The sequence below is a fragment of the Dromiciops gliroides genome, chromosome 2 (genome assembly GCF_019393635.1).
Source record: "Dromiciops gliroides isolate mDroGli1 chromosome 2, mDroGli1.pri, whole genome shotgun sequence".
Taxonomy (NCBI): Eukaryota; Metazoa; Chordata; class Mammalia; order Microbiotheria; family Microbiotheriidae; genus Dromiciops; species Dromiciops gliroides.
The window spans coordinates 314,191,887-314,217,619 of record NC_057862.1 but is presented as its reverse complement, the minus strand read 5'-3'; the positions used below and the strand labels follow the sequence as shown (position 1 = coordinate 314,217,619).

General features: G+C 36.7%; 1 protein-coding gene across 2 annotated transcripts in view; it reads right to left on the bottom strand.

Annotated features, from left to right (window-relative positions):
• Positions 1-513: 513 nt before the first annotated feature.
• KCTD16 (potassium channel tetramerization domain containing 16) overlaps positions 514-25,733 on the bottom strand; it is a 356,765-nt gene continuing 331,545 nt past the window's right edge. For both annotated transcript variants that reach the window (XM_043984501.1, XM_043984502.1), the window contains exon 3: positions 514-13,837. In XM_043984501.1, coding sequence (XP_043840436.1) covers positions 13,386-13,837 — 452 coding nt within the window. In that variant the 3' untranslated portion in view covers positions 514-13,385. The remainder of the gene's footprint in view (positions 13,838-25,733) is intronic.

Below are 25,733 nucleotides of genomic sequence, written 5' to 3'. Positions count from 1 at the left end.
CATTAACACATTAGTTCTTTTACTTTGAGCTTGTTATAGATATTGTTTACTTGGGAAAGTTTCTCAAAACTATTGTATTCCTATCATCAGTCCCCTTTGCTGGAGTCTTTTATTCTTTGCATAATTTCTCCCCTCTTTTATTACATGGCATTCTGAAGTCTGTGTGGATGGACAAGTCACTTAACATCTCCACACCTTAGGCAGATTTCTATGACTATATAGTAAGTTGCAGATGAGTAGTCAATCTACATTGGTGTGTAGTGAAAGGTTTCATAGGGATGCCCCCTATAATATGTGTGTTATATATATATATATATATATATATATATGCACATGTACAAACATATATATATATATACATATACATATATATACACATATACTTCTTTTTTTAATTTTTTTTTTAGTTTTATTTTTTTGGTGAGGCAATTGGGGTTAAGTGACTTGCCTAGGGTCACACAACTTGTAAGTGTTAAGTGTCTGAGACCAAATTTGAACTCAGGTCCTCCTGACTCCAGGGCCGGTGCTCTATCCACTGCGTCACCTAGCTGCCCTACACATATACTTCTATACATATATACACACATTATATTAGTTTCAACCACAAAATTTCATAAACTAATACTGTTTATATAATTGATCATATATGTGTATATGTAAGCATGTATGTATATATAAAAACATTTTCTATGTGAGATATCCTTAGGATTCCCCCGAACCCTTGCCTACCTATCATACCAACTCTCTTGAGTAAGTTTCGTTTCTTTATGCCCATCCAGCTAGTTTCTAAAACAGAAATAAATAAATTTCAATGATATTTACCATTGATCTAAAATTCTTGAGTAGCATTATATAATGTTGAAGCATAAGCCTGATATGTATGTTGGAAATGTAAGTTTGTACATATATTTATATATATGACAACTGAATGTTACCAAATGATTTATTATGATTAGTGGTAAATTACAATGTATATGAAATGGAATTGTATATGGAAGGACACAAAAATAGTTACCAATTTCTGTAATTATATTCACAAGATATTCTGTAATATATTTCAATTAGAAGAGACAGTTTCTGGTCTGTCCTTTAGAATATATCCACAAATGCATTTTGTAGTTTCAATCACACAATTTCACAATACTGATACCATATCTGTATCATTTACCATACTATAATAACTAAACAGGATATGGAAGTTGTTAATAATAGCAAATGAGTCTCTGCACGATCTATCAGCGATTCTAAACAAAATAGTAGATTTTTTTTCCACTGGAAGTGAGGGTAGGATGGAATGGTAATAACTGAAATTGTAGATATTATATACATAGTTATGTATATATTTATATACCACCTAGACCCATTGGTTCAGTAAAAGGCAGGCTGCTTTCTAGTTGGACCAATGATCACCCATCCTGTGTGCAATTCCATTGGGATAAAGGGCATTATTATTATTTTTTAATCACTTTTCTCTCAGGAACAAATAGGTAGGAAGGAAATACAGCAGGCTAAAAGCTACAGTGTTACATACCACAGTAAAAACAGTTACTGAGTAATTAGAGTCACAGCAGTTGTGTATATTTGTTATTCACAGACTGAAGACAATTGCCAAATAACCGCTCCACTTCTGAGGACTGACAACATGAAGACATGCATTTGAGTGAGTTCATAATTGGTGATGTCTATACTGTAATAAGCACATTCAATTTTAATGCCTTCTAAGAAAACTGATTCCTTTGACAGTTTGCATTAGAAATGCATCCACAATTACACACAAGAGAACCTGTAAACAATTTGACATTACACTTATGTACAAGTGAGTAACATTGGGAAGGGAGAAGAGGTAATTCAGTGGGTGTCACTTGGTATACATCAATGTGCAACAAATTGACCCAGCCTTGGCTAAGCCATTCAGTGCTTGAATGAGGTCAGAGAAAGTAACATGAGCAAGGCCTCCCTAGAGATCACCACTCAGTGAAATTATCAATGAAATTCAGAATCTTGGGCCCATGATGAAAATACCACAACAGTCCAAGAATCAGTGACAGATAGACAAGAAGTTCATTAATCTTGGGCAAATTACATTGCGGCATCTCCAGATTATTTAATCAATATGGTCTTTGTCTTTAAAAATAGATTAGGATTTATTATATGTATGTATTATATTTGAACGTGAGTTGATCTATGTTGCATATATGTATGCATGTGTGTATATATAGAGTATGTATATATATATACACATATATAAGTATATATGTTCAAGTTTATTAAGCAAACTACAATGACTGGTGAAAGAATGTCTCTCCTCTCAGCTTAGAGGTGGTGGACTAATGGTGATGAATGAGGCATATATGTTGTCAGACACAGAAAATGTATTGTTCTCTTTTGCTTAATTGTATTTGTTACAACAGAAGGTTCTGTTTGGGATGAGAGGCAAGGGGGAGTCAATTGGAAGTAACAGTGCTATTTTTTTTTAACAACATCAAAGAAAACCTAGGTCTTCTTTGTTATGGTAAAATTAAAAAATAAAAAGTAATGCAACTGTTTTGTTGATTATGGTATAGTAGAGGGACAGCCATTTAGCCAAGAATAAAAACTCAAACTTTCTAGAACTCATTTGGGTTTTTTTCTGACTTTTGAATTATGTCATCAAGTATTGAGATTTGTGGCCTTTGAAAAACAAATTATTATAAAAAAAACAAGATGGAGGCCAATCAACAGCATCAGAGTAATGCCAGGTGACTTATTTAAAATAGGCTCCACTTAAAGGCACAGGCCTTAAAATGGGCTCTTTGGAAATGAGTCACCTTCACGTTATTTTTTAGGAGACATGGTAAATTTATCCTTTTAGTTAATAAATAATGTGATGAAGGCTCTTGCCATTCATCTGCCCTGATTCTATAAGGACTTAAACTAAATTGCATCAAAAAATACAGCCATTCCCGTGAAGTGATGAAGGATGATTTTCTGGGGACAGGATAACAACACTCTTTTTTCTATCTTGTTTATTTATTTATTTTTAATTTTCCTTGGCTAAATTTTCCTGTAAGAAGAACCTACCTGCATCTATTTTTTCCCATTGTGGGGGAAAAGATGTATAAAGAAAATGGGTAATGGGACAATTAAGGGGAATTGAAAAGTTTATATTCTGTGCCAACTTTTTGAAATATTGAAAACTTTTCCCCCCAAAATGTTATTCACTTTGATCACAGCATTTTATGGTTACAAAAGTCAGTTATCCTATACTTCTAAGATCAAATTATGTTTTTTCCAGAGGTGTTGGGGGAGGGGAAGAGGGCTTGAAAATGGATATACCCATTTGCAAGATTATTATTATTTTTTCTGGTTCATGGTGCAACCTGACAATAACACAGAATGTACAAGCCCATGCAAAGGCAGTCAGCTGAACTTTGTGCTTGTCTGAGGTTCTCTGTGTGGGCTTGTATTTAAATTCACCTCAAGGAATACTTGAAAGAGGACACTTCATTTGCATAGGGTTTCCTTAGAAATTGAGCTTCTCACACTCCAATGGTATGTCAAGCAAAGTGCACTGGTGAAACCATATGTATCACAATCAAGCCAAGATAACTGGTTGAAAAGTAAAAATAAACTGGTTGTTTTGTCAAAACAGCCAGATATTTTTGGAAATTAACTGAATTCCTAGCTGCTTTAGCCAGCTCTTTTGGTATTTTGTAGATAGGGATAGTCTTAGGGGTCAAATAAAGTGTTTCTGAGTTGTTATTATAAGGTGCCCTTGTGCTTCTATATGTATATGTATATATGCACATACATATATACACATATAGTATATATTTATTTACAGTTATTAGTTTCTTTAAAATATATTAGTTTCTTTAAAATAATTATTCTTGAATAGAGGAGAGGAATAGGAAATATGGATCTGTGATTTAATCATTAGAGTAAGGCTTTCCCAGTGTGAAAATTCCTTTTAGAACTTATCTATTATTTTCAATATTAGACAGTTGCCTGGGTTACTAAGGGGTTAATGACTTAGTAGGGTTTCATGACTAGTATGTATTAGACTTAGAACTTGAACTAAGGTCTTCCCAACTCTAATGCAGATCTTCTATCTACTACCCTAGGTTTTCAGTCTGCTATAATCATAAAGATGCTCAGTACATGAGTTTCTATGTCCACATAAATCACCCAAGGTATTAAGACAGCCATGGGAAATAAAGATAAATTGACAATGAAAAGACTTAATTCACCCAATGACTGGTTGGGGTAGCATCAGGCATAATACAGTAACCAATGCATATCTTTGAACAAAGTTCTGAGTTCACTTTCACAATTAAATATTGTCCCAATTAACTTGGGTCTTTAGTCACCACCATCCTTATAGTACTATAAAGTAGACTCAAGTAGCTCTTTGCCTTAGGTGTTATAACATTTTGGGTTCTTCTTTAATCACATTTCCTTTTAGGTTTATACTCATAAATATTATAAGACCAAAGGTATGCATTGGTGGGGGAAAACATGTGACCCCCAAACTCAAGATTCCAATCAGCTTCAAACCACGTGTTTGCTTTGTGTGCTGTCTTTTAAAAGGAGATTTTTTTCCCTAATCATCTTGATGGTTACTGCTTTTTCTCTCCTCAAATTATCATAATCTATTTATCTGTTCACATGTACCCTACCCTGCACCAACCCCAACATAAGCGCCATAAAGGCAAAGTCATTTTCTTTTCTTTCTTGGTATTCACAACACCCAAAACAGTGCCTTGCATATAGAAGATGTTAATAATCTTATTGGGTTGACTTGTGAACATCACAATGCAGATTCAATACTATTTTTAAAAGAAACATATATATAGGAATCACTGAAATCATTACTTGGTTCCTCAAAATACATAAAGTTTGGTGAAGCAATGTGGTGGGGGAAGGGGACATTTAATTCCCTAAGAACACTGTTTAAGCATACATAATAAGCAGTGTTGAGGCAACAATAGACTGATGCTAATGGGACTCAAATGCTTGCTGAATAATGTTACAGCAGGATTTTACAAGGTTATCATGAGTTTTAGTTATTAGGTATTATTGTGAGTAGACATCTTTCAAGGCAGTGTTTATGTAGGATATGCCTATATTTTAAAAATTGTATTTCTTTTGAGGCTATACCTGTATTTTACAGCAGAAAAACAATGTTGAAATACAAAGTGAAGACAGTAATGAGTATTTATGACTTGTTTTGAAGGAAGGAAGAAAAGAATCAAGGGAGGGAAGAAAAGAGGAAGAAGTGAAGCCAGTCAATTTGTTCTTTCAGCTGCACCCCGCTTTTTCATTTGATAGGGAGATATAAGAAGGAAGATATTTAGCTTAAAAGTCCATTAATACAGTAAAGAATCTTGAGCTTGGATCTAAGTAACCAAGTTTTGAACAGATTAGATAACTTGTAAAACAAATAAATAGAGGTAGGGTTCAAAGTCAATAAGTAAAGCTCTTGGGAGTTATTCTGGCCTTCATATGACTCAGTGTAGCATAGAAAAGAAAGAATGGATTGAGAGGCAAACAATTATAGTTTTAGGCCTTGCTCCATTTTTTCTTCTGCGTGAAACTTCAAAGAAATTACAAAATCTTTCTAGGCATTCAGTTTCCCAACTGAAAATTGGGCTATGTTCAGCATTTAATAATGTCACAAGGATATTGATAAATAAAGTTATGTAAAAGTTTGTGTTTTTTTTTAATAAAAGTGATAAGTAAATGTGAATTATTATCAACAAAAGTTGTACAGAGGTTGAGGTTCAACAGCCCAGGCTTGTTGTAACCTTGAAATGTCCTCATTTTGAAACAAAAGCATTGTTGACTGAAGAGAATAATTGTTTAAAAAACAAAAAACAAAAAACAGTGGCATCTTTGTAATAGTGAAGTTCAACCTGAAGAAACTCCATTTGAAAGCCAGCTGTGAAATCTCAATTCTCTGCCCTTTGTTTTATGCATTTCTTCCTTATTCTATTGAGCTTTTGAAAGCACCTTGATGCTGAATCTTGTTTAGCCTGAGCAATATTTTTGAAAGGGTCATGTGAAATGAAAGGGCTTCCTAAGTATTTCTTGTCAAAAAATATTTCACTTCTGTGTTCCTGTTAGAATGTTGACAGCTTGAATGAAATACAATTCTTTTACCCCTTACCACGCATAATACTTCTACATCTTCACCCAGAGTTTTTCCTATGAGGGGTACAGAAACTCTGCCTTGGATAGTTAGTGGCAATTCACAACTGTACACAGACACATAGACACACCTACATACATGAACAAACAATAGAAAAGGAATTTATTTACTTATTTTGAGAGTCACCCTATATTGTCCAGACTGGAAGTACAGTGGTCACTCATGGGCCCAATCTCACTACTGATTGGCATGTGAACTTTGACCTGCTCTATGTGTAATCTGAATTGGCCTGTCCCTCTTTAGGAAGTCTGGTGTTTAGTCTCAGGGGCTCAAGATATTAGTCTCAGACTTAATGCAGATACTCACTTAACTTTAGCCCACTGAAGCTCAGAAAGCCTGAGCTCAAATAATCCATGAGCCCCTGACTTCCCAGTAACCAGGGGTTACAGGTATATGCTACTACAGTTAGTGAAAAAGTAATTTTTTTAAAGTCTGTGAGAATGGGCATTGGTCAGAGGTCAACTTGTTATGATTAACCAACCAAACTTCTACTGCTTTTGGAATCAGTGAAAAGCAATTAGTAAATGAATAAATAGGGACTTTTAAAAACTTCTATAATTAAAAAAATAAGCACATAATGTTAACTTGATTCACCATTAGGCCCACAAGTAGATTGACAATGTGTTTGAATAATTCCACACATATATTAGAATTTCACACATTCTGCATTTTACACCAGGGACCCAGGTCAGTCAACACTTCGATGTGCTTATATCCATAACTAAGACATAGGACCTTTCTTAGTTAGCTACCTAGTGATTGTCTTTCGTAATAGAATGCTATTTCTTTCATTTGTGCTTTTCCCACTGTGAACATTAGCTCATATCTACAATAGATGCCTTTCAAGAGTACACAAGATGGATCTAGTTCCAGGTGTACACCAACTCACTCATCTGAGGTCTGGAAACAACTGCTTTCAATTACTTTTCTTTCTATTTACTCCTACTTCATTTATGATAGGGCTGCTACTAACAAGGAAAGAACCTGGAAATCTGTTGATTTATAAGGCATATAAGCATGTAAATTAGCAAAAGGTCAGCTCTAAGATTAAACTGACAAGACAGAGGAGGTAGCTGAGGACTGGAGAGTTACTAAATCCTCTGGCTGGCATTAGGAGTGTTTATGTCAGATTGATTAACAGGAAAATCACCCCTCTGGGATGATCCTGATAGTCACTAGTTCAGGTCATATTTTTTTCCCCTTCTCATTTTTATGAGAGTGAATTACTAAATTAAATGAGGCAGATAGCTTGGGATCTGGAAATCCTTTAACCAATAAACAAATCAAATCTCAACCAGACCTTTAGGAGTTGCCAATAGCTAGGATAACATAGCCCAGAAGCTGAGATTTGGTAAAGGGACAGAGAATTGAGGCCATGAATGTAGCCTACCTAGGGAATTCAATTGCCAATGTTCCACTTTATTCTGTGACATAGATTTGACTTAAGTAAAGATTTCTTGATGATAATAGGAAGCTCTTACCTTGACCATCTTCATTCAGGTAAATATCTGGATAATTGACAATCTCCTTTTCACTTTGTGTGTTTCAATACAGTCTTTGTCAACTAACATATTAAACATATTCCTTATTCCTTAGTTTATCCATTTATTCTTTGGCTTTTCCACTGGTCTTTTTCTGAAGCCTTGCATTTATTTTATTGTTTGAGGTTTTCAGTCATCTCATAGCCTTGTCCTTCTGCTTGGGTCTAACTGGCTGCCCATCAGAAGTTCATTGGCCCAGAAGGTTATTGATTTAACACGGCTTGGTGCCTTCTGAATCATAGACCATTCCATTGTCAGTTTGGTTGTTTTTCATTTTGTTCTACTTTTTTTTGATGGAATCACCTTGATTCCCCACAACACAATAATTAAATGTCAAATGGACATTCACATTCCTTTGAACCAGGCTGAGCAAAGGCCTGGGGAAGCAAAAATAAATATACCATTGTCATTGGGAAAAATCATAACTTTATCTCTAATTGGGTATCATTAGGCTCCATCTCAGTTAGAGATGTTCACCCATCCACCCAGAGATGAAAGGTTTCTGATGACCTAGTATAGAAGTTTTAAACTAACATTCCCCCTACCTTTATATTGAAAAAGGGAGTCTGAAAGAGCATTCACTTTAAAGAACAAGTAAATTGCAATGACAAGACAAATAGACTAGAAAAGTCTACCCACCATATATGCATATTTGAGATACTCTTCTGAAGCTCATTTTATTTAGAATTAAAGAATATTTTGACTCCAAGTTGATTCCTTGAATCACTTAGAAGGATCCAAAGACACATGTACTGAACTCTCTGTTCTCTGTACATAGCTTTCTAGGAAGGCCACAGTGAAAAAAAGTCCCCATTTCAATTGGCAAGGCAAGATGAGAAAACAGATATTTCAAACAAATGAGCTCTCTTGTCGCATCACAAGGCTATGATTATTAAAGTTTAAGACTCTTTTCTTTCAGCAGGGGTGGAGAGCAATAACCATTTCATCTAAAACTAGGATGATGAAGGCAATATAAATCAAACCCATTCTAGCAGATTTCATTTGGTCTAATTTTTCTGTAGATATTAATCATTGTATAGTCCTATGTAAATGACATCTAACTCCATTCCAACTGGGTAGAAAGAACACTCTGTCTGATTCTCTTTCTCAACTGTGTCATGTTGATAATATAAAAGAAAATAAATAAATTGGAACTCTGGGTTAGCAAGATTTCAAGATGCCAAGAATACTCAGATATTCAAGGAGAAAAATGTCCCCTGTTAAATCTATAATCCAGCATGCAAATTGGCAAAAACATCTATCTACCATAGAGTTACCACGAGGAAAACTGACAACAACAACTCTCCCCTCATTTTTCCTCTATGATTTGTTGTTTAAAGTTGAAATGTCCAAGGATTCTTTCTAATATTTCACAGAAAGTGGAAAGAGCCTTTGGCTTCCTAGCAATGACAGACCATGAAAGTTGATATTAGCTAGATCTACGGAACCCAATGACAGAGGATGACAATATTCTAGATTTTCCCATGTTATAAAGCTATGCCAGATACTGGCTGGGAGACTGGAATCATTTCAGTGAATCACAGATTATGAGTTCCAGATATTAAAATGAGATTTTACTACTGAGATGGGGAAATGGTAAATAGTGATTTTATAAATCATCCTGTATGCCCATTTATAATCTTACAGAGCCAGATGTTTTGACACAGATGGATGAAACTCAGACATTAACTCTAAAATCAGGAAAGCAAAAGTGATTCTGAAAGAACAGAAATATATGAGAACAATCAGCAAGGGGAACACTCAACTAACATCCATCTTAAAAAAAACATAATCAATTGAAAAGTGAAAGTTAATAAATCAGCTGTTGATCATTTTGTTGACAAATGTCAAAATGCTTTGATTTATTTTTGTTTGTGTTTTCTACCACTGAATTGGCAAGTTGGATTAATGTTGTATAAACATCACTTAGAAAATATGTTTCAAAAGGAATAAGGAGTATATGAATGTTTTCAATTGATTTAACTCTTACTCCAGTTTAGGCAAGACACTGTGTCTACATTTGGCTTTAAAAAGGATAAAATGGTCTCATGTTTTTGGAAGATTCTTCCTGCTGTTTGCATCAGGGCCACCCAAAGAAACGCAATATTGGGACGTACAAATGTGATAGTGCAAACACCCCACTAATCCACAACAAACTTTTTCAATCTTTCATTTTGCTGGAGACAGACATTAGTAATAGATTAGGATATTTTAACCCCTCCCTCCCCCACCTCTCTCTCTTTCTCTCTCACCTATCTTTGGAGATAAATACCTCATTTAGATCCAGGTTCCTCTGGGAAATAGTCCTTTCCCCACCCCTGGAATTTCAGTGTATTGGGGATATTATGAAAGGGTTGATGTTATATCACAAAGGGCATTGGATTTAAATTCAGAGGACCTTGTTTCAACATTCAAGACTACTAGTTATTACTTGTGTGACTTTGCATAAGTCAATTATAGCCAGTCTGGTCTCAGTTTTACTTTCTGTAAAATTATATGGTTGGTATACTTAATTTTTGAGGCCTCTTTCACCTCTAAATCCTTTGATTCAATGACTGACTAAGTGTTTTGGCCATATTGCCACTCTTTTCATCACAATCAATTTATCCAGAATGACACCAGTAAAGGTTTACTCATTGACTCAGTGTATAGTCTTTGTCAGGACCTTAGGTCTCAAGAAATGAAATGGATCAAAGGGACTATATTGACATAAAACTCTCTCCATAAATGGACATAACATACTTTTTAAAAAATATCAAAACTAGTTAAGTGGATATATGTATATATAATACAATGATCATAGACAGAGCCTTGCAAAAACATATCTCATGAACATTTTCCTAATCATCTTCAACTCTCTCCATAAGTAGCTAACAATATGGCCCTACTCTAGGTTGCTTAATTGCTCAATTTGTTTACCACATCAAAAGAACAATCCTACCCAGAAGTATGATCAACTGTAAACCAGTACTTACACAACTGAAAAGCAAACACAGCCTTGCTCCCTTGGACAATTCACATTGTAGTATGGGCACGGTCTACAGATGGGGAAAACAAAATAAAACAAAACAAAACAAAACAAAACAAAATCACCTAAACAAGTACCTTGCCCATAGTAGGGCCTTAATAAATGTTTATTGAATTGAAATAAAGGTTATATTCTGTGTATGTATATGTGTGGTGTTTTTTCCTAACAGGTGGTTTCCTTCTGATCACTGGATGATGTGAGTAGACACATGCTATTGCCAACTGATTAGATAAATAGGATGAAAAGAAACTGTGTGATTTTATATAAAGTTACATGAAAACATTTAATTTTCTGTTTAAAAGTATGCAGCAGAAATTAGGGGTTGCCAGCCCTTCCAACTTTCCATTCCATGCCAATTGTGTGAGGCTTCAAAGTGCACCTTTGATAAAGTGTGTTTGACAATTTAATTGGATATGATTGGAAAGGGAGCAGGAATCAATGCACATTTTTGGTGTAGAATTATTTGACAGCATTGTTGGGGAGGCCTTAAGAATAATTTGATCACAGTGGGCCTTAGGATGGTCTTTCCCATTTGAGTTCTCCTTGATTCATTAAAATCTGATTCTTCCCTGAATCCTCAGTTATTTAGATGATTATGTCTTAATCTGATGTTCACTGACATTGAAAAAAGAAGTCATTCTGAATAGAATGATTGAAAAGACTGAATAAAGATAGGTTATAGCTAATTACTGACCACCCACTACTGTAGATAGTATAAAAGAACATGTAGCAAATTTATGAATGATTCTGTTGACATCTCAGTTCTCAAGGCCTTTAAATAAAACCTTCAACCATTAATCAGAGAGGCCAACACATGCAATTTTTGACTGGATATGACTTTGTTGTGAAATGCAAGTCTTTGGGACTTAAGACATTCATTTACTAGTGACTAAATTGCAGCAGAACCTCTTTAAAAATAAAACTTTAAAAATTGGGGATGGATATGTAAACAGAAACAATACATTAATCATTGTATTTGGTCAATCTGACAACCAAATTCCTTCTTTGACACACACACATATATATATATATTTTTTTTCCATTTTTTTAAAAGTTCTTCATTTGGTCCAAGTTAATGATTGACAGTGAAATATCCTTTCCCACTCCCACTGAAATGCATGTATCGTACATAAAATAAAGAGCAAAATGTCTTCAACACCACAACCCTAAGTTTGTCAGAGGTAATAGAGCATACATAGCAAAAAAGATTACAAGGATAGCTTGACTGTGTCTAAGCAGAACACAGTGATCTTAATCTCTGACAGCAATCCAGTTAATGGCATACAGATAGGTAGCCCAATGAACCAAAATATGCATTCACAGATCTCAGTTATAGAGTTTGGCTCTTTACATAGATAACATCAACAGGGCACTTCCTAAGGCTTTCCTTTGTACAGTGTAGGCATAGCCAAAGTTTTGCATTTCAAGGGTAACCAAAAAGACACCAAAGTGATTTTAATAGTCAGCAATGTAGCATTGTAGTAGAGGGAAAAAAGAACAAAAAACGTCATTGTATTACTAGGATTCAGGAAAAATAAATCATATAGGAACACAACTTCAACTTCTCTATTATAATCAACAGTGGTGAAGACCTGAGGGTAGTGCCATACTCTGTTCTTGGTTCTACCATTAAAGAGAGATTAGGAGAGCTGGAAGCAAGTTCAGTATAAAGGCCACAAAGATGTCTGAAGTTTGGGAGGATTAGGTCTATATTCTTCTATTAAAGAGGTTAAGGGGTGATTTAATAATGGTCTTCAAGTGTAGGAAAGACTCTTACACAAATAATGGCCACCAGTTCTCCTTCTCCACCCCCCACTCCTCAACATAGAAAACAATGTCAGCCTGGGTAGAGGTGGGAATTAGTTTGTAAATAAAAAGAATTAACCAGTGATGAGGTTTATTCACCATTGAAATGGTATCCCAGGAAAGGATATGAATTATCCTTCTTTGAAAAGCATTTACAAATTAGATATATTTATTGTTATAGAGTGAAGGGTCCTGTCCGGAGGCAGGGGCTTAGATTAAGTGATATCACAGATATTCCCTAATCTTGAATTCTATGAAGCATGACTATATGTGTGTACCTATGCACACACATATGCACACAAATAATCATGTACAAACAACATAGCCAATACAAACCGGATACTACAGGTTTAGGTAAAAAGTCCAAAAAGTCCCTTCCTTTTTCTCATAAACAAAGTTAAAAGCAAAATTTAAAAATGCAAATACATCATCAGGCAAAACCCTTGTCCTTCATCTTCCCATTCAGTGGCCTTTTCCACTGGGGGAAAAACAAGGAACACTTGGCTTGGAATAGATAGATGAACACTAGGTTATCTCAGCTGCTGTTGTAACTATATCTCATGTGTAACATTTTCAGTGTGTGTGCTAGAGATCATAAACAAATAACATTTTCATTGTGCTTCCACATCTGGAAAAAAAAATCAATTACCCTGTGACTTTACATGAGAAGGTGAACTAGGCAAATTAGGCAGTACAAGATCAATGAACTGTTGTGGCCTAACACATTCTTAATATTTTTCCTTTTAAAATATGAATATTCTTGTGCATGATGTCTATTTGGAAATGATAAAGTGTGTTTTCCCCCACCCCTGGCCTTCTCCTATAGATGGTACTTTCTTAATAGTTCAGATTGCCAAGGGTGTTTCCTTTCTGGGAACCTATCTGGAATTTTGATCTTCAGAAAATCCTGGATGCATTTTTCTAGCTCTTCCTCAATGGAGAGCTTTTCCTTCACGGCTTTTTTTTTGCCTGAGTTAGACTCCCTGGAGCCAGTGGTCAGAGTCCGAAGCAAGTCGCTTTTCCGACGCATCTCCGACTGCTGGATCAGCTGCACTGGGCCCTTCTTGATGGGCCTGTCCAGAGTCTGGATGTTGGACTGGCGAGTCACCGGCCCACAGATGACAGTCTCCTGTGGGGAGCTGGCTTCTGACTGGCTGTCACAGCTAGAGGTGGAGAGTTCATTGCACGAGGTGCCACTCTCCCCTTCCTTGTCACCCTTGCCATTTTTGCAACAGCAATCACAGTGCGAGGAAGACCACCGAGAAGGTTCACCTGCAAGAGAGCACACAGAACCCAATGAATTAATGGCAGCTCAGATGGCTTAAAGTTCAGTCATTTACATTTACATATACAGGCAGGTTGTAAGGGTAGAGGGAATGACATTTTTGCATGGTACCTGATATAATGGCTTGTACTCAATAAGCATTTAATAAAGATGTGTTTGATTGGATTTAACTGAATCAGAATACTTTCCCTAATACCTGGAGGTGAAGTGCTCTGGGCATGTAGCTGAGAGCCAAGGCTTCTTTATTTTTTTTCCAATTTATCTTGAGCACATTATCATAAACCAGTTTAAATCAAGCCCCTCCAAGTAGTAAAAGTATAAATAACACGCTAAACCTGTTAAAGAAGAGTTCATTTTGTTCCTAAAGCAAATTTTTTCCATCATTAACAATGTACTGATTCTGAGCCCCGATGGAGAAGGAAACAGATCCTCTTTCCTTCCCTTACTGGGCTCCTGTTCTAAACCCTAATGGAAACCTACAGGGAAATATCCACTTGCTCATACACAGACACTCACTATCTGGGACTTGTTTTCCCAACTTCAATGTGAGGAGAGGAAAAAAAATTAAAAACTCTCTCCTAAGGTAGTTGATGATTTGATTAAAGGAGTCATATGTTGAATAGGACTTGTATAAGAATAGGTTCCTCCTCTAGCTAGCAATAGCAGTTTAGGTGGATAGAACATTGGGCCTGGAGTCAGGAAGTACTGAGTTCAATCCATTCTTAGATATTCCCTAGCTGTTTCACCCTGGGAAATCATTTAATCTCTATCTGTCTCAGTTTCCTCAACTACAAAATGAGGATAATAATAGTACCTTTCTCTCAGGGTTGTTGTGAGGAATAAATGAGATTATAATTATAAAGCACTTTGCACATAGTAGGCACTTAACTAATGCATATTATCTTCATCTCCTCCAGCTCTAAGAGAAAAACATTCTGCTAAATTAATAAGGAACCCATGCCACAGTAAGAAACTAGAGTCATCTTGGAAATGGTATATGGTGTGTGTATGATGGACAATAGCTTCTCTACCATTTTGTTGTTGTTTAGTACTATCCAATTCATCATGAACCCATTTGGGGTTTTCTTGTCAAAGATACTGAAGTAGTTTGCCGTTTCCTTAGCCAGCTCATTTTATAGATGGGGAAACTGAGGCAACCAGGGTTAATTGACTTGCCCATGCTCACACAGCCAGTAACTGAGGCAGAATTTGAACTCATATCCTCTTGATTCCAGGCCTCTGTGCTACCTAACTGCTGCAATATTTACACACAAAAACAGACACGCCATCATCATTATCACCATCATCTTACAAAGAACGCTTTATGCTTTTCAAAGTTATTCCACAGCATGGCTCTCCCACTTACTATCTGGGCTTTGCTTTTCTCCAGGGAAAAGTGAAGGAATAGGACTAGATGATCTCTAATGTCCCTTGTAGCTTCCTATGATACTATCACCTTACAATTCTCTATTTTGCATGATGCATTTCAGCACACACATCACAAAGGAGAGTGGGATGGCTGGCCCGGAGGCACAGTTTTCTGTTTCTATATTCTTGGCTCCTCTCTTCCCTTAGGAATATACAGAGTGTGTGAGTGAGAAGAGTAGGAGCAAAGCTCCATCCCAAGGATCACTCTTGACCTGCCCCTCCTTCTTCTCTTGGATGAGGAGCAGGGGAGGAAAGGTTTAGAGGAAGGGGAGGTGCAGTGAAGATCCCCTTTTGCAGTTCTATTGAATGAAGAACTGAATAAAGAATGTTCCTTTCTTTTGAAATCTTTTAGGTCTTTTATTTTTTAAATACAATTTTATTATTGAAGTTGAATCATTGGAAGAAACTTTGTATAACTTCTATCAGTCCTATTGACCCTTGGCTTTCAGGAAAGCATTTTGTTTTTGAGATACTTTTTGCTGTTGCCAATATGCACTTGTTATGAGGATGACTGATTGCCAGGAATTTTTTCTTTTGAACCTAGCAGGGCAATGTGATGGTTCTGTCTGTTTCATGTATCACTAGCAATCTGTGACTCAGAGATTCACCATGACCTTAATTCTGGCTAAGAAGAGGTACAGTAGAGCCTTCTTGCAGCTGCCTTACTTGGAAATGCCATTGAATGGAGTACCTATATTCTGTCATGGAGCAAACATATAGATTGCAGCCTCATCTGTCCTATTTTCATCCAAATATCCTTAGTCTTACACAGAAAAGAAGCATCCACCTAATCAATAAAGTGAACTCCTGCCTCAGTCTTGCTGATTAGGGGATAGAGCCTGGGAAAGAGAAACACAAGCTATATGATATCATTTTACTGTAAATAGTCTTTATATTTTTGGTATTTGACTTGTACTCAAGCTGATTCTGTGAAATAATAACGCAGGTTAGACCAGGACTCTGTGATGGTTGGGGAGGGTAAGTGTGGGGTGGCAGCCATCAAAGAAGTTACTTGGCACCTGTATTTGTAATATTGCTCTTTTAGTTTGGCATGTCTTCTCCAGATCATGGTCTTTGTTGCTCCTACCTAGGATACTCTCTCTCCTCATCACTACTTCTTGGCTTCCTTTAGCTCAAATCCTACTTTCTGCAAAAGGCCTTTCCTTCCCCTCTCCCTGACTAGTGCCTTACCTCAGGATTAGCTTCCATTTACTCTAAATATGTTCCATATGTACATAATTGCTTGCAAGTTGCCTCTCCACTTAGAAAGTGAACTCTTAGAGGACAAGGACCACCATTATGTCCTTTTAATGCCCATTGTTAACCCAGGGACAGATATATAGTAAACGCTTGATAAATGCTTATTGACTGATGTGACTGATTGTTGAATATTTCCTATATAGTTCATGTGATCTCAGCTATGTGAAGTGAAAACTTAAATCAAATATTTACTTGCTGTGGGACCTCTATGAGTTCACTTTCTGACTATGAAATGGGAGGGAAATCATACCAGTTCTATCTTAAATGAAATCATATATCTAAAGTATTTTGTAAATCTTCAAGGGTATATTAATGTCAGCTATCATTAGCAATCCTTTTATTTGTTTGTTTAAATTCTAAGTTGGTGAATCCCAAGATCTTTGTCTATTGACCTGTAAACCTAGTAAAAGTAAACTCCTAATATTAGAAGTATCTCCAACTGAGACCCATTCATTGAAATAATTTGTCATAATTGGACCTGTGCAGCTATCATATTTATAGACCATTAAATTAAATGCATTAATTCAACTAACCAAAAGTAAGGCCAACAATGGTATCACCCTAATTATCACAGGCTATTGTAAATAAATTTCTCCCATGCTTTGGAGAAATCTGCTCAACATGCACCAGCTGGTTCCTGTGAAGAATGAGGGTGAAAAAGGCCTCCTCTCCTTGCCAGGATGGTCTCTAAGGGAACCATTTCTCCTTAGGAAGGTGAAATTTGTTTCTTGCTAAGCTAATAGACTCCAGCTCTTCTACTCTGATGCGAAAAAAGGCGAAACTTTTCCAATATTTATCTCCTTTTGGATATTTCACTCCAACACAAAGGTAAAGCAGCCTTATTCTTCTGGGAAAATTTAGAAATGCTGCTTATAATTAAAAACATAGAGAGGGAGTTTCTATTTTTGTGAACCCTTTCTGAGTTTGACTAGAAGCAGTAAAAATTTGGTTATTAGAACCAGCAGAAATAAAAATGGCATGAACTTCTAAAATGTGTGAATCTCCTAAATGTGGTGAGTCTCTCCCCTAATTCTTTCCTTCCCAGGGGGAAATCTTTATTTGCCCACAGGAGGCATTTTAAAGAAATCAACTGCAGGGTGTTTTAGGGATGCAAGAGTGATCAACTGGAAAACTTCACACAGACTTCCAAAATTTACAAACTGGCACAGGAACGGGCCATTTTCTCATGGGATGCTGAGATAATAATGGATTGAAATGTCACCTGAGCTTCAAGTCAAGTCGAAAGAATTACTTTCATTTCATTTCAGGTGATATTACTACCTGCAATTGGAATATCTTTTTTTTTCCTTTCTCTCTGAAGCATGCTCTGTTACTCCAAATTTTAATATTTTATAACATTGCCATTCTGATTTTTTGTTTGTTTTTTTGTAGGGCAATGAAGGTTGAGTGACTTGCTCAGGGTCACACAGCTAGTAAGTGTCAAGTGTCTGAGGCTGAATTTGAACTCAGGCCCTCCTGAATCCAGGACACGTGCTTTAACCACTGCATCACCTAATGTGCTTTATCCACTGCCCCACTGCTATTCTCATTTTTTTCGGGGAATGGAGAGGAGGAAAACAAATGGAAGAACTAGAGCTATGATTTCATTGAATTAGGGAACTACAGGTGAGAACACTCTCTCTGCCACCTTAGCCTATAATTTTAGAGAATTGTCTGGGCTAGTAAGAGGCTAAATGACTTGCCCAGTGTAACACAGTTGGTTTGTGTCAGAGGCAAGATTTAAATGCAAGTCTTGGTGACTCCAAGGTCAGCTTTCTATCCATATTATATTTAAATGTAGAAAAGAGTAAAGGATGAGTACATTTTGGCTGAATGTAAGGTCTGATAGAAAGCTGTGAGAATATATGCTAAAAATGATCCAAAATGATGATAATAAATCTTCCTCATCTTGTTTGCAAGCATTATAAGCTGGATACCTCATTCCCTAAGTACTTTTTATCTTTAGAGAATTCAAGAATTCAGGAAAAGAGGCTGTAAATATGCAAGTTGAGGCAGTATATGTCTGATTCAAACTCATATGCCCTGTGCAGTCACACAGACCCACCCTTGTCAATTCTGAACTATGGGAAGATTCTTTCTCAGGACATTTCTTCTAAATATGGAGAATCTTTAAATACTGCAGAATCTTTAAATTCCAGCACCTAAAGGTGTTATATGGATCCTTTTAAATACTTCTCTGCTTTCAATTGTAACAATAAGCTTTCACTTGAATTTTGCTAAGGTCTCAACTATGGGAAAATAATTCCCACTATTGATTAAAATTTTATAAGCCTCAATTTACAGAGAGAAAAGCACTTTATTCCAAGGAACTAGCCTGAAACACTGATTTTTTCCCTTTTTTCATTTTCTGGATAAAATATCTGTCCTGATTCTGAATTATCCATCACTCAAACTTACTGTGCAAAACACTATATGATAATTGATATTATTTTTTGTTCACATAATCAGTGTTTCCTAAGTATATATGCTTAGTAATTTCTTTAATAAATCTATGAGGAGCTGCATGGTATAATCTGGTGAATAGTAAATTGGATTTGGAGTCAGAAAGACCTGAATTTGAATCTTACCTCAGCCACTTACTAGCTGTGTGACCCTGGGCTAGTTGCATAACTTTACTGGACTGTAATTTCTTCATCTTTATCAAGAGGCTGTATCTGCCAACCCCATAATTACCTTTGACTCTAAATCTATTCTTCTATGATTTTCTCTTGCTCCCTATACAAACCTGCTTCAATGCAATGCACATGCCATGAGTGATACCTACCCCAAATACTTTTTCTTTTGGTGAGGCAATTGGGGCTAAGTGACTTGCCTAGGGTCACACAGCTAGTAATATTTAAGTGTCTGAGGCCGGATTTGAACTCAGGTCCTCCTGAATCCAGGGCAAGTTCTCTATCCACTGTGCCACCTAGCTGCCCCCCCCAAATACCTTTAATGCTTACTACAAATACCCCCTTCCTTCCTTTCTTCCTTCCCTTCTCCTTTCACCACCTGCTTTGATTAAGACACATCTGAAATACTATTTTCAATTCTGGGCATCACATTTTAGGAAGGACTCTAATAACGTGGAGTGTGAGAAGAGAGTGGTAAAAAAAATAGAGAGAAGCTATCAAGGAAGAGAAAGTAAAGAATAGTGTCAACGTCTGCAGAAAGGTCAACGAGAATAAAGATTGATAAAAGACCATTGGATTTAGCAATTAAAATATCATTAGTAAATTTGGAGACAGCAGTTTCAGTAGAATGATAAGGTTGGAAATCAGATTTATTAGGGTTTAAGAAGAGAGTGAGAGGAAAGAAAATGAAGACACCTATTGTAGATGACATTTTCAAGGAGTTTAGGTACAAAAGGTAGAAGAGATATAGGGGGATATGACTGAAGGAAAAGAATGGTGGAAATGATCCAAGGCTTCGCAATATGATATGGGGATTAGGGATTTCAGACATGAGGAGAGTGTAGAGATGAATTGGCTCACTATGGAGTAAAGGGAGGAAGAAGATAAGAGACTGGCTGGTGCAGGAAACATGGCATGGGGGAGAATGTAGGGATGATGGAGGAGGGGGAGCATCTGGAAGTAGCAATGGGGAGCAAGGAGTATTCCAACTCACCCATTTCAACCAGTAAGCTGAGAAGAATGAGTAAAGGGGAAGCCAGTACTGAATAGGTTGTAGAGGAGGCCTGTGTCATTAAGAAAAAGCCAAGGTTCAATCAAGCTCCTAGACAGAAGGAATGAGACACAAAAAGATTGAAACTAAAGGGGAGATTGTTGCCTATGCAACAGGCACCATGGAAGGTCTAGGTGGAGTTAGGATGAAACTGGAAGGGGAATTAGGAGATGGTAATGAAGAATCAAGTGGTTGTGGAATGGGGTTTAGATGATGATCTACAGAAATTTAGAATCACCAGGATGTGACGAGTAAGATCAGGTGCAAGAATGTTCATCACTGAGTAGAGAGAACCACTCCTCTACCCTAAAAGGACAAGTACAGCAGGAGTTGGGAGGCCGGAAATCTAAGGGATAGTTACTGTTCCTTTCACTAGAAGTTTCCCACACACCAGGTGGGAGATTGGGCTGTCAGAAGGAGGTGGAAGTTTGCTTGTGCTAGTCTAGGTGGAAGTTCTTACTCTAGGGCAGATGGAAGATGCTTGGCTCTAGCAAATATCCTCCAAAGCTTTGCCCTCCTTCTATACTATTTCTCTTAGTGATTCCATCAGTTCCAAAGATTCAATCATCCTCTCTATGCTGAGGATTCTCAGATCATTTTATTTAGCCTCAGCCTATTTCCTGATTTCTAATCTCACAAATGCAACTGCTTATTGTACATTTCAAACTGGATGTCCCATATACATCTTAAACTCAACATGTCACAAACTGAACTCATTGTCTTTATCCCAATACTCCTCTCTTCCTAATTTTCATAGCTTTCCAATGACTGTTGAGGGTCCCAACATGCAAAGTGTAATTTTCAACTCCTCACTTTCTCTCACTACCTGCCCCCACCCCTCAATCCAATCTCTGAGCAAGTCCTATTGATTCTTCTACCTTCCTAATATCTCTCATATATGGCCCCTTCCCTCCTCTGACATGGTGAACACTTGGTGTAGATCCTCATCATTAATGCCTGAATGATTGTAATAGCCTCTTGATAGGTTGGTTTCCTTTTCTCAAGACTCTCCCGAGTCTAGTCCATCTTCCACTCACCCATCAAATTGATCTTTCTAAAATACAGGTTTGATCATATCACTTCCTTATTCAATATATGACAGGGGCTCTTGGTTCACTAACTGAACTGTCTGGACTCAGACAGTTTCCTCATCTATAAAATAAGCGGTTTGGCCTAATTGGCCTCTGAAATTTCTTCCTGATCTAAATGCATGATCTTACATCTTGACAGCTCCCTAAATGACTTAGTGTGGGCCTTCCAAACCAAAGTAATTCAAGGAAAGCATTCACTGTAAAGTGACAAGAGAAAAATAAATTGTTTGTCTTTTAAATTAATTCTTTCAAAAAAATTAATTAATTAATTCTTCTATCCCTCAAATATAGAGTTCTCATCTGAGAGGGCTTTGTACAGATTTCACGGGTTCCATGAACTTGGAAAAGAAAAAAACACATTGTGATTTTCACTAACCTGTACATGAAATTTTGCATTTCTTTCAATTATTTAAAAGAATTATTCTGACAAGGATCTCATAGACTTTACAAGATTGACAAAGTGATCCATAACATACAAAATATGAAGAATCTCTGCTTAACAAAAAAGATCAACTGTCTGGAATTTCTTTTATATTTGAATTCCAACTGAATTGGAAACTCATATATTTCTCATTTTTAAAAATTCTTCTAAGATCAAAATTAAACACATTCTTTGAGTTAAAATCCATTCAGTAGTTTTCCTACTTATGTTAGATATAAGTAAATTGCCCACTTATACTAAAAAGGGGGTTGGAAGAGCAGTGTCTAAAAAATAAACATCATTCTCTATTTCAACTTCCTTTGCAAAAGAAAACATTTAATTCTATCTTAAATAAATTTTTGCCTTCTATCATTTAAAGATCCAAATTCATTTTTGTGTTTTATGTTTCTGTTAGTCTAGGAGTGGTTCACTTAGAGAAGACCTGAAGAGCAGTCTATTATTTTGTGACAATATTTACTAGGACTTCAAATATGTACCTCCCACAACTCAGAATTAGAACTTGGAATAAGGCTAAGAACTTCCTGCTCTATATGAGGTCAGAAATTATTCAAGTCAGGTTATCCCACCGAATCCAGAGAAGCATATTTAGACCCTTAGATTGTCCTTGAAAAGACAGTGTTAGAAAATGAAAAGAATCTAGGACAGGTACTTTATCCACTGTGCCACCTAGCTGCCCAGATTGCCATTTACTTTTTATTCCATCAGTGAAATTATGATCTTTCTTTTTGTTCTTTTGCCACCGTTTCATTTCTTCTTCATTCTTGCATATTTTCAACCAGGCAATTGATGATCAATCAAATGAATCAATAAGTATTTCTTAAGTGGCTATTGTTTATCAAGCATGGCCCTAGGTGCTAGAAATACACAAACAAAAATAAAATAGTCTGTACCCTCAAAGAGTTGATGTTCTATTGGAGAAAAGTAATTGGTCATCATTATAATTACTATGGTATTAAGGGGGCCCCCTGTTGGATTTTCTATAGGAGAAGGGGGATAGGGTAGGGCTGGGACAGGAACACCAACTTCACAGGCAGAAACTGAGTTAAAAGCTAGTATAAATTGCCCCCTCTGAACTTAAATGAGTTTCCTCTGCCTTCTGCCTGTCATGCACCCTTGCCTACACATTATAGAGAATAAAGCCATAACAGAAGTCCTTTTCAGGATTGGATCTTCCATAAATTTTTCTAAGGACTGGGCCATCCTCCAAAGACTTTGCAAAAAAGAAACACTGTTTTTGACAAAATAGTAATAACTAACATTTATATAGTGCCCGTGTTAAGCACTTTGCAATTATTATTTCATTTGATCCTCACAACCACCATAGAATGTAGGTGCTATTGTTGTCCTCATTTTACAGATGGAGAAACTGAGGCAAACAGAAAATTGATATAATATTTGGTCCCCGAATCTGGATCATCAAGCTGGCTGCTAGTGTCTATATTGCCAAATTGTGGCTATAGGGCCATCCCTTCATGTAGGGTGGACTCTTATAGGATCATTGATGGATTTTGAGCTAGAAAGGACCTCAGAGGCTTTTTTATCCAACCCATTTCTCTTATGGCTAAGGAACCTGGAGCTCTTTTCTGAAGGGAGTGACTTGCCCAAGAACACACCGATAGTGTCAGACTTTGGAAACTAGTCCTCTTAACTCTAGAGCTAATGCATTTTCCACGGTACTGTAATGTTTCATCTTGCTCCACATTCTTAGAGGCAATGGTATTGCCTCTGCTCAGAAGCATCTGAAGTTCTTGTTTCTCCATGGAAGGAGAAGATTCCTTCAAGTTTTATTTGAAGATGGGTCCTTGGAATCTACATCTTATACATGAAGTCTTATATAATTTTGGTGGAGCTATGAATTGTTCTAACCATTGTGGCAAAGAATCTGGTACTATCTGAAAAAAAGTGCATCTTTTATACCTTTTATCCTGTCAGTCTCCTTATTGGTACTTACTGAGTGCCAGGCACCTTGCTAACTAAGCATTTGGGGATGCAAACAAAGGTGCATAATAATTAACAATAACAACAACAACAACAATAGTTCCTGCTCTCAAGGAGCTCATATTCCATTGGGGGAGATGACACCACTGACTATGTATAAACAAGATGTATAAGAAGATAAATTAGAGATAATCTCAGACCCAATGACTAGTATTAAGAGATATGGGGGGGGGATTTGCAGGAAATGGAGGAATTTTATTTTAGTTTATAAGCTATAAAAGAAATAATGAGCTATTTGCTGCCAATGCTGTAGCTGTATATAACCTTTGGGTATATTAGGTTATATTAGAAAAATGGGAGAACTAGTGAGGGGCATATGTGATTAATCTTGGCTCTCTCTATTGCAGTTTTCATTCCAAAGTGCCTGATGGTAGAGATGGGCTAAAACAGGAAAAGCTAAAGACTATCTCTTCACCCATGAAAAATTCAAACTGAGCCTAGTGAAACATGACTTTGCAAACTCACAAAGTGCTTATGCATTTTTAAAACAGGCAGCTCTGCAATCTACCCACACTTCAAATTCTCCACCTGCTAATGGTTGTGAACACAGTGCTCATCATTTACAGAAACAGCTGGGAAAACTGCTTTCCCCTGTCTTCTCTGGCAATGATGTAGGAGCCTGTCAGTCTGGGAGCTAGGTGGCCAAATTTAATTTATGGAAGCTGCTGTAAGACTTTCTTGGTATCCTGGCCGAAAAGTCAATAATGGCTAAATTGATGTTTTCATAATTTTGCTAGCCTTGGGAAAGACATTGCACAGTGAAGACCAGTAATGCATGCACTGTGTAAGCTTCCGAGAAATGTGTATTCCACCTTGACACTCACTGTGGCTTGCTTGGGGTTGACCTTTTCAACCCAGTTATATTTTGCCTGCTATGATGCCACCTGCTGTTTTCCAGCAAGAAGGGGGACAACAGCCAACAATTATTCAGGAGTACCATTTTGGAACAAAATTGTTTAGGGGATATGAAACAAAAATGAGACTCTCTCTGCTCTGGAGAAGCATAGCATACAATTGGGGGAATCCGGACAAGAAAGTCCAGAGAAAGAACAAAGGAATATTTCGGTGAATCTATATATAAAAGGATCCTAAAATCATAGGAGGTCATGGGATTATAACCTTAATGATGGAAGGGACTTTAGGAGTGAGACATTTGTACCCCTTCATTTAACAGAGAAAACTGAGACCCAAGTAACTCAGGGTCATAAAGATGTTACAGTGAACATCAAAGCACAAATTAAAACCTATATCATCTAAATCAAAAAACTAGTGCTGTTTCTACTGTGCTACTTGTTTTGCAAATAAAACATTTTTGGGGGGAAACTAAAATTTACCAGTGTTCAGACAGAGTGATTATAGCAAGTTAGGGTTAATAAAGAAAGTCTCCATAGCAGAGGTGATATTTTAAAGAAAATGAGAGTCCCCAGAGGCCAGAACCCAACAGAGCAATATCAGATAGAGGACCAAAAGCAGGATATAGACCAAATATAGGTAATAAGAAAAATAGAACTGGCAACAGAAGGGAACAGAGATTTGGGTAAAGGGAGAGTTATAACACTAAAAAAAGAAAAAAGTCTAATATAAAGATGAAAATAAGAAATAAATGGGGAAAGAGTCAAAAAAGAAAGAGATAGACCCAAAATAGCAATGACGTCTACCCCCCTACAGAGTCCTTTTAGGAGTGATTGAAAATTGCATTGCTACAGGTGGAAGATAGGTCAGCAGGAATCCATGGCAACAGGGAGAGGAGAAGAGAATCATTTAGGACACTTTCTAAAGGACCAGCGGGAGAATTTTACACATGTCTAAATGAAGGAGGAAAAAAAAACGAAAAATGGGACAAAAAGACATGACTGTAGTAGCCGCCTGACCCATGGGAAAGATAACATGGCACTCAGTGGTTTTTAAAGGGAGGGTAAGGATTAAGCAGAAAGATGATACATGCTTTCACATCAAATGTTCAATTGATCAGTAGGTGAG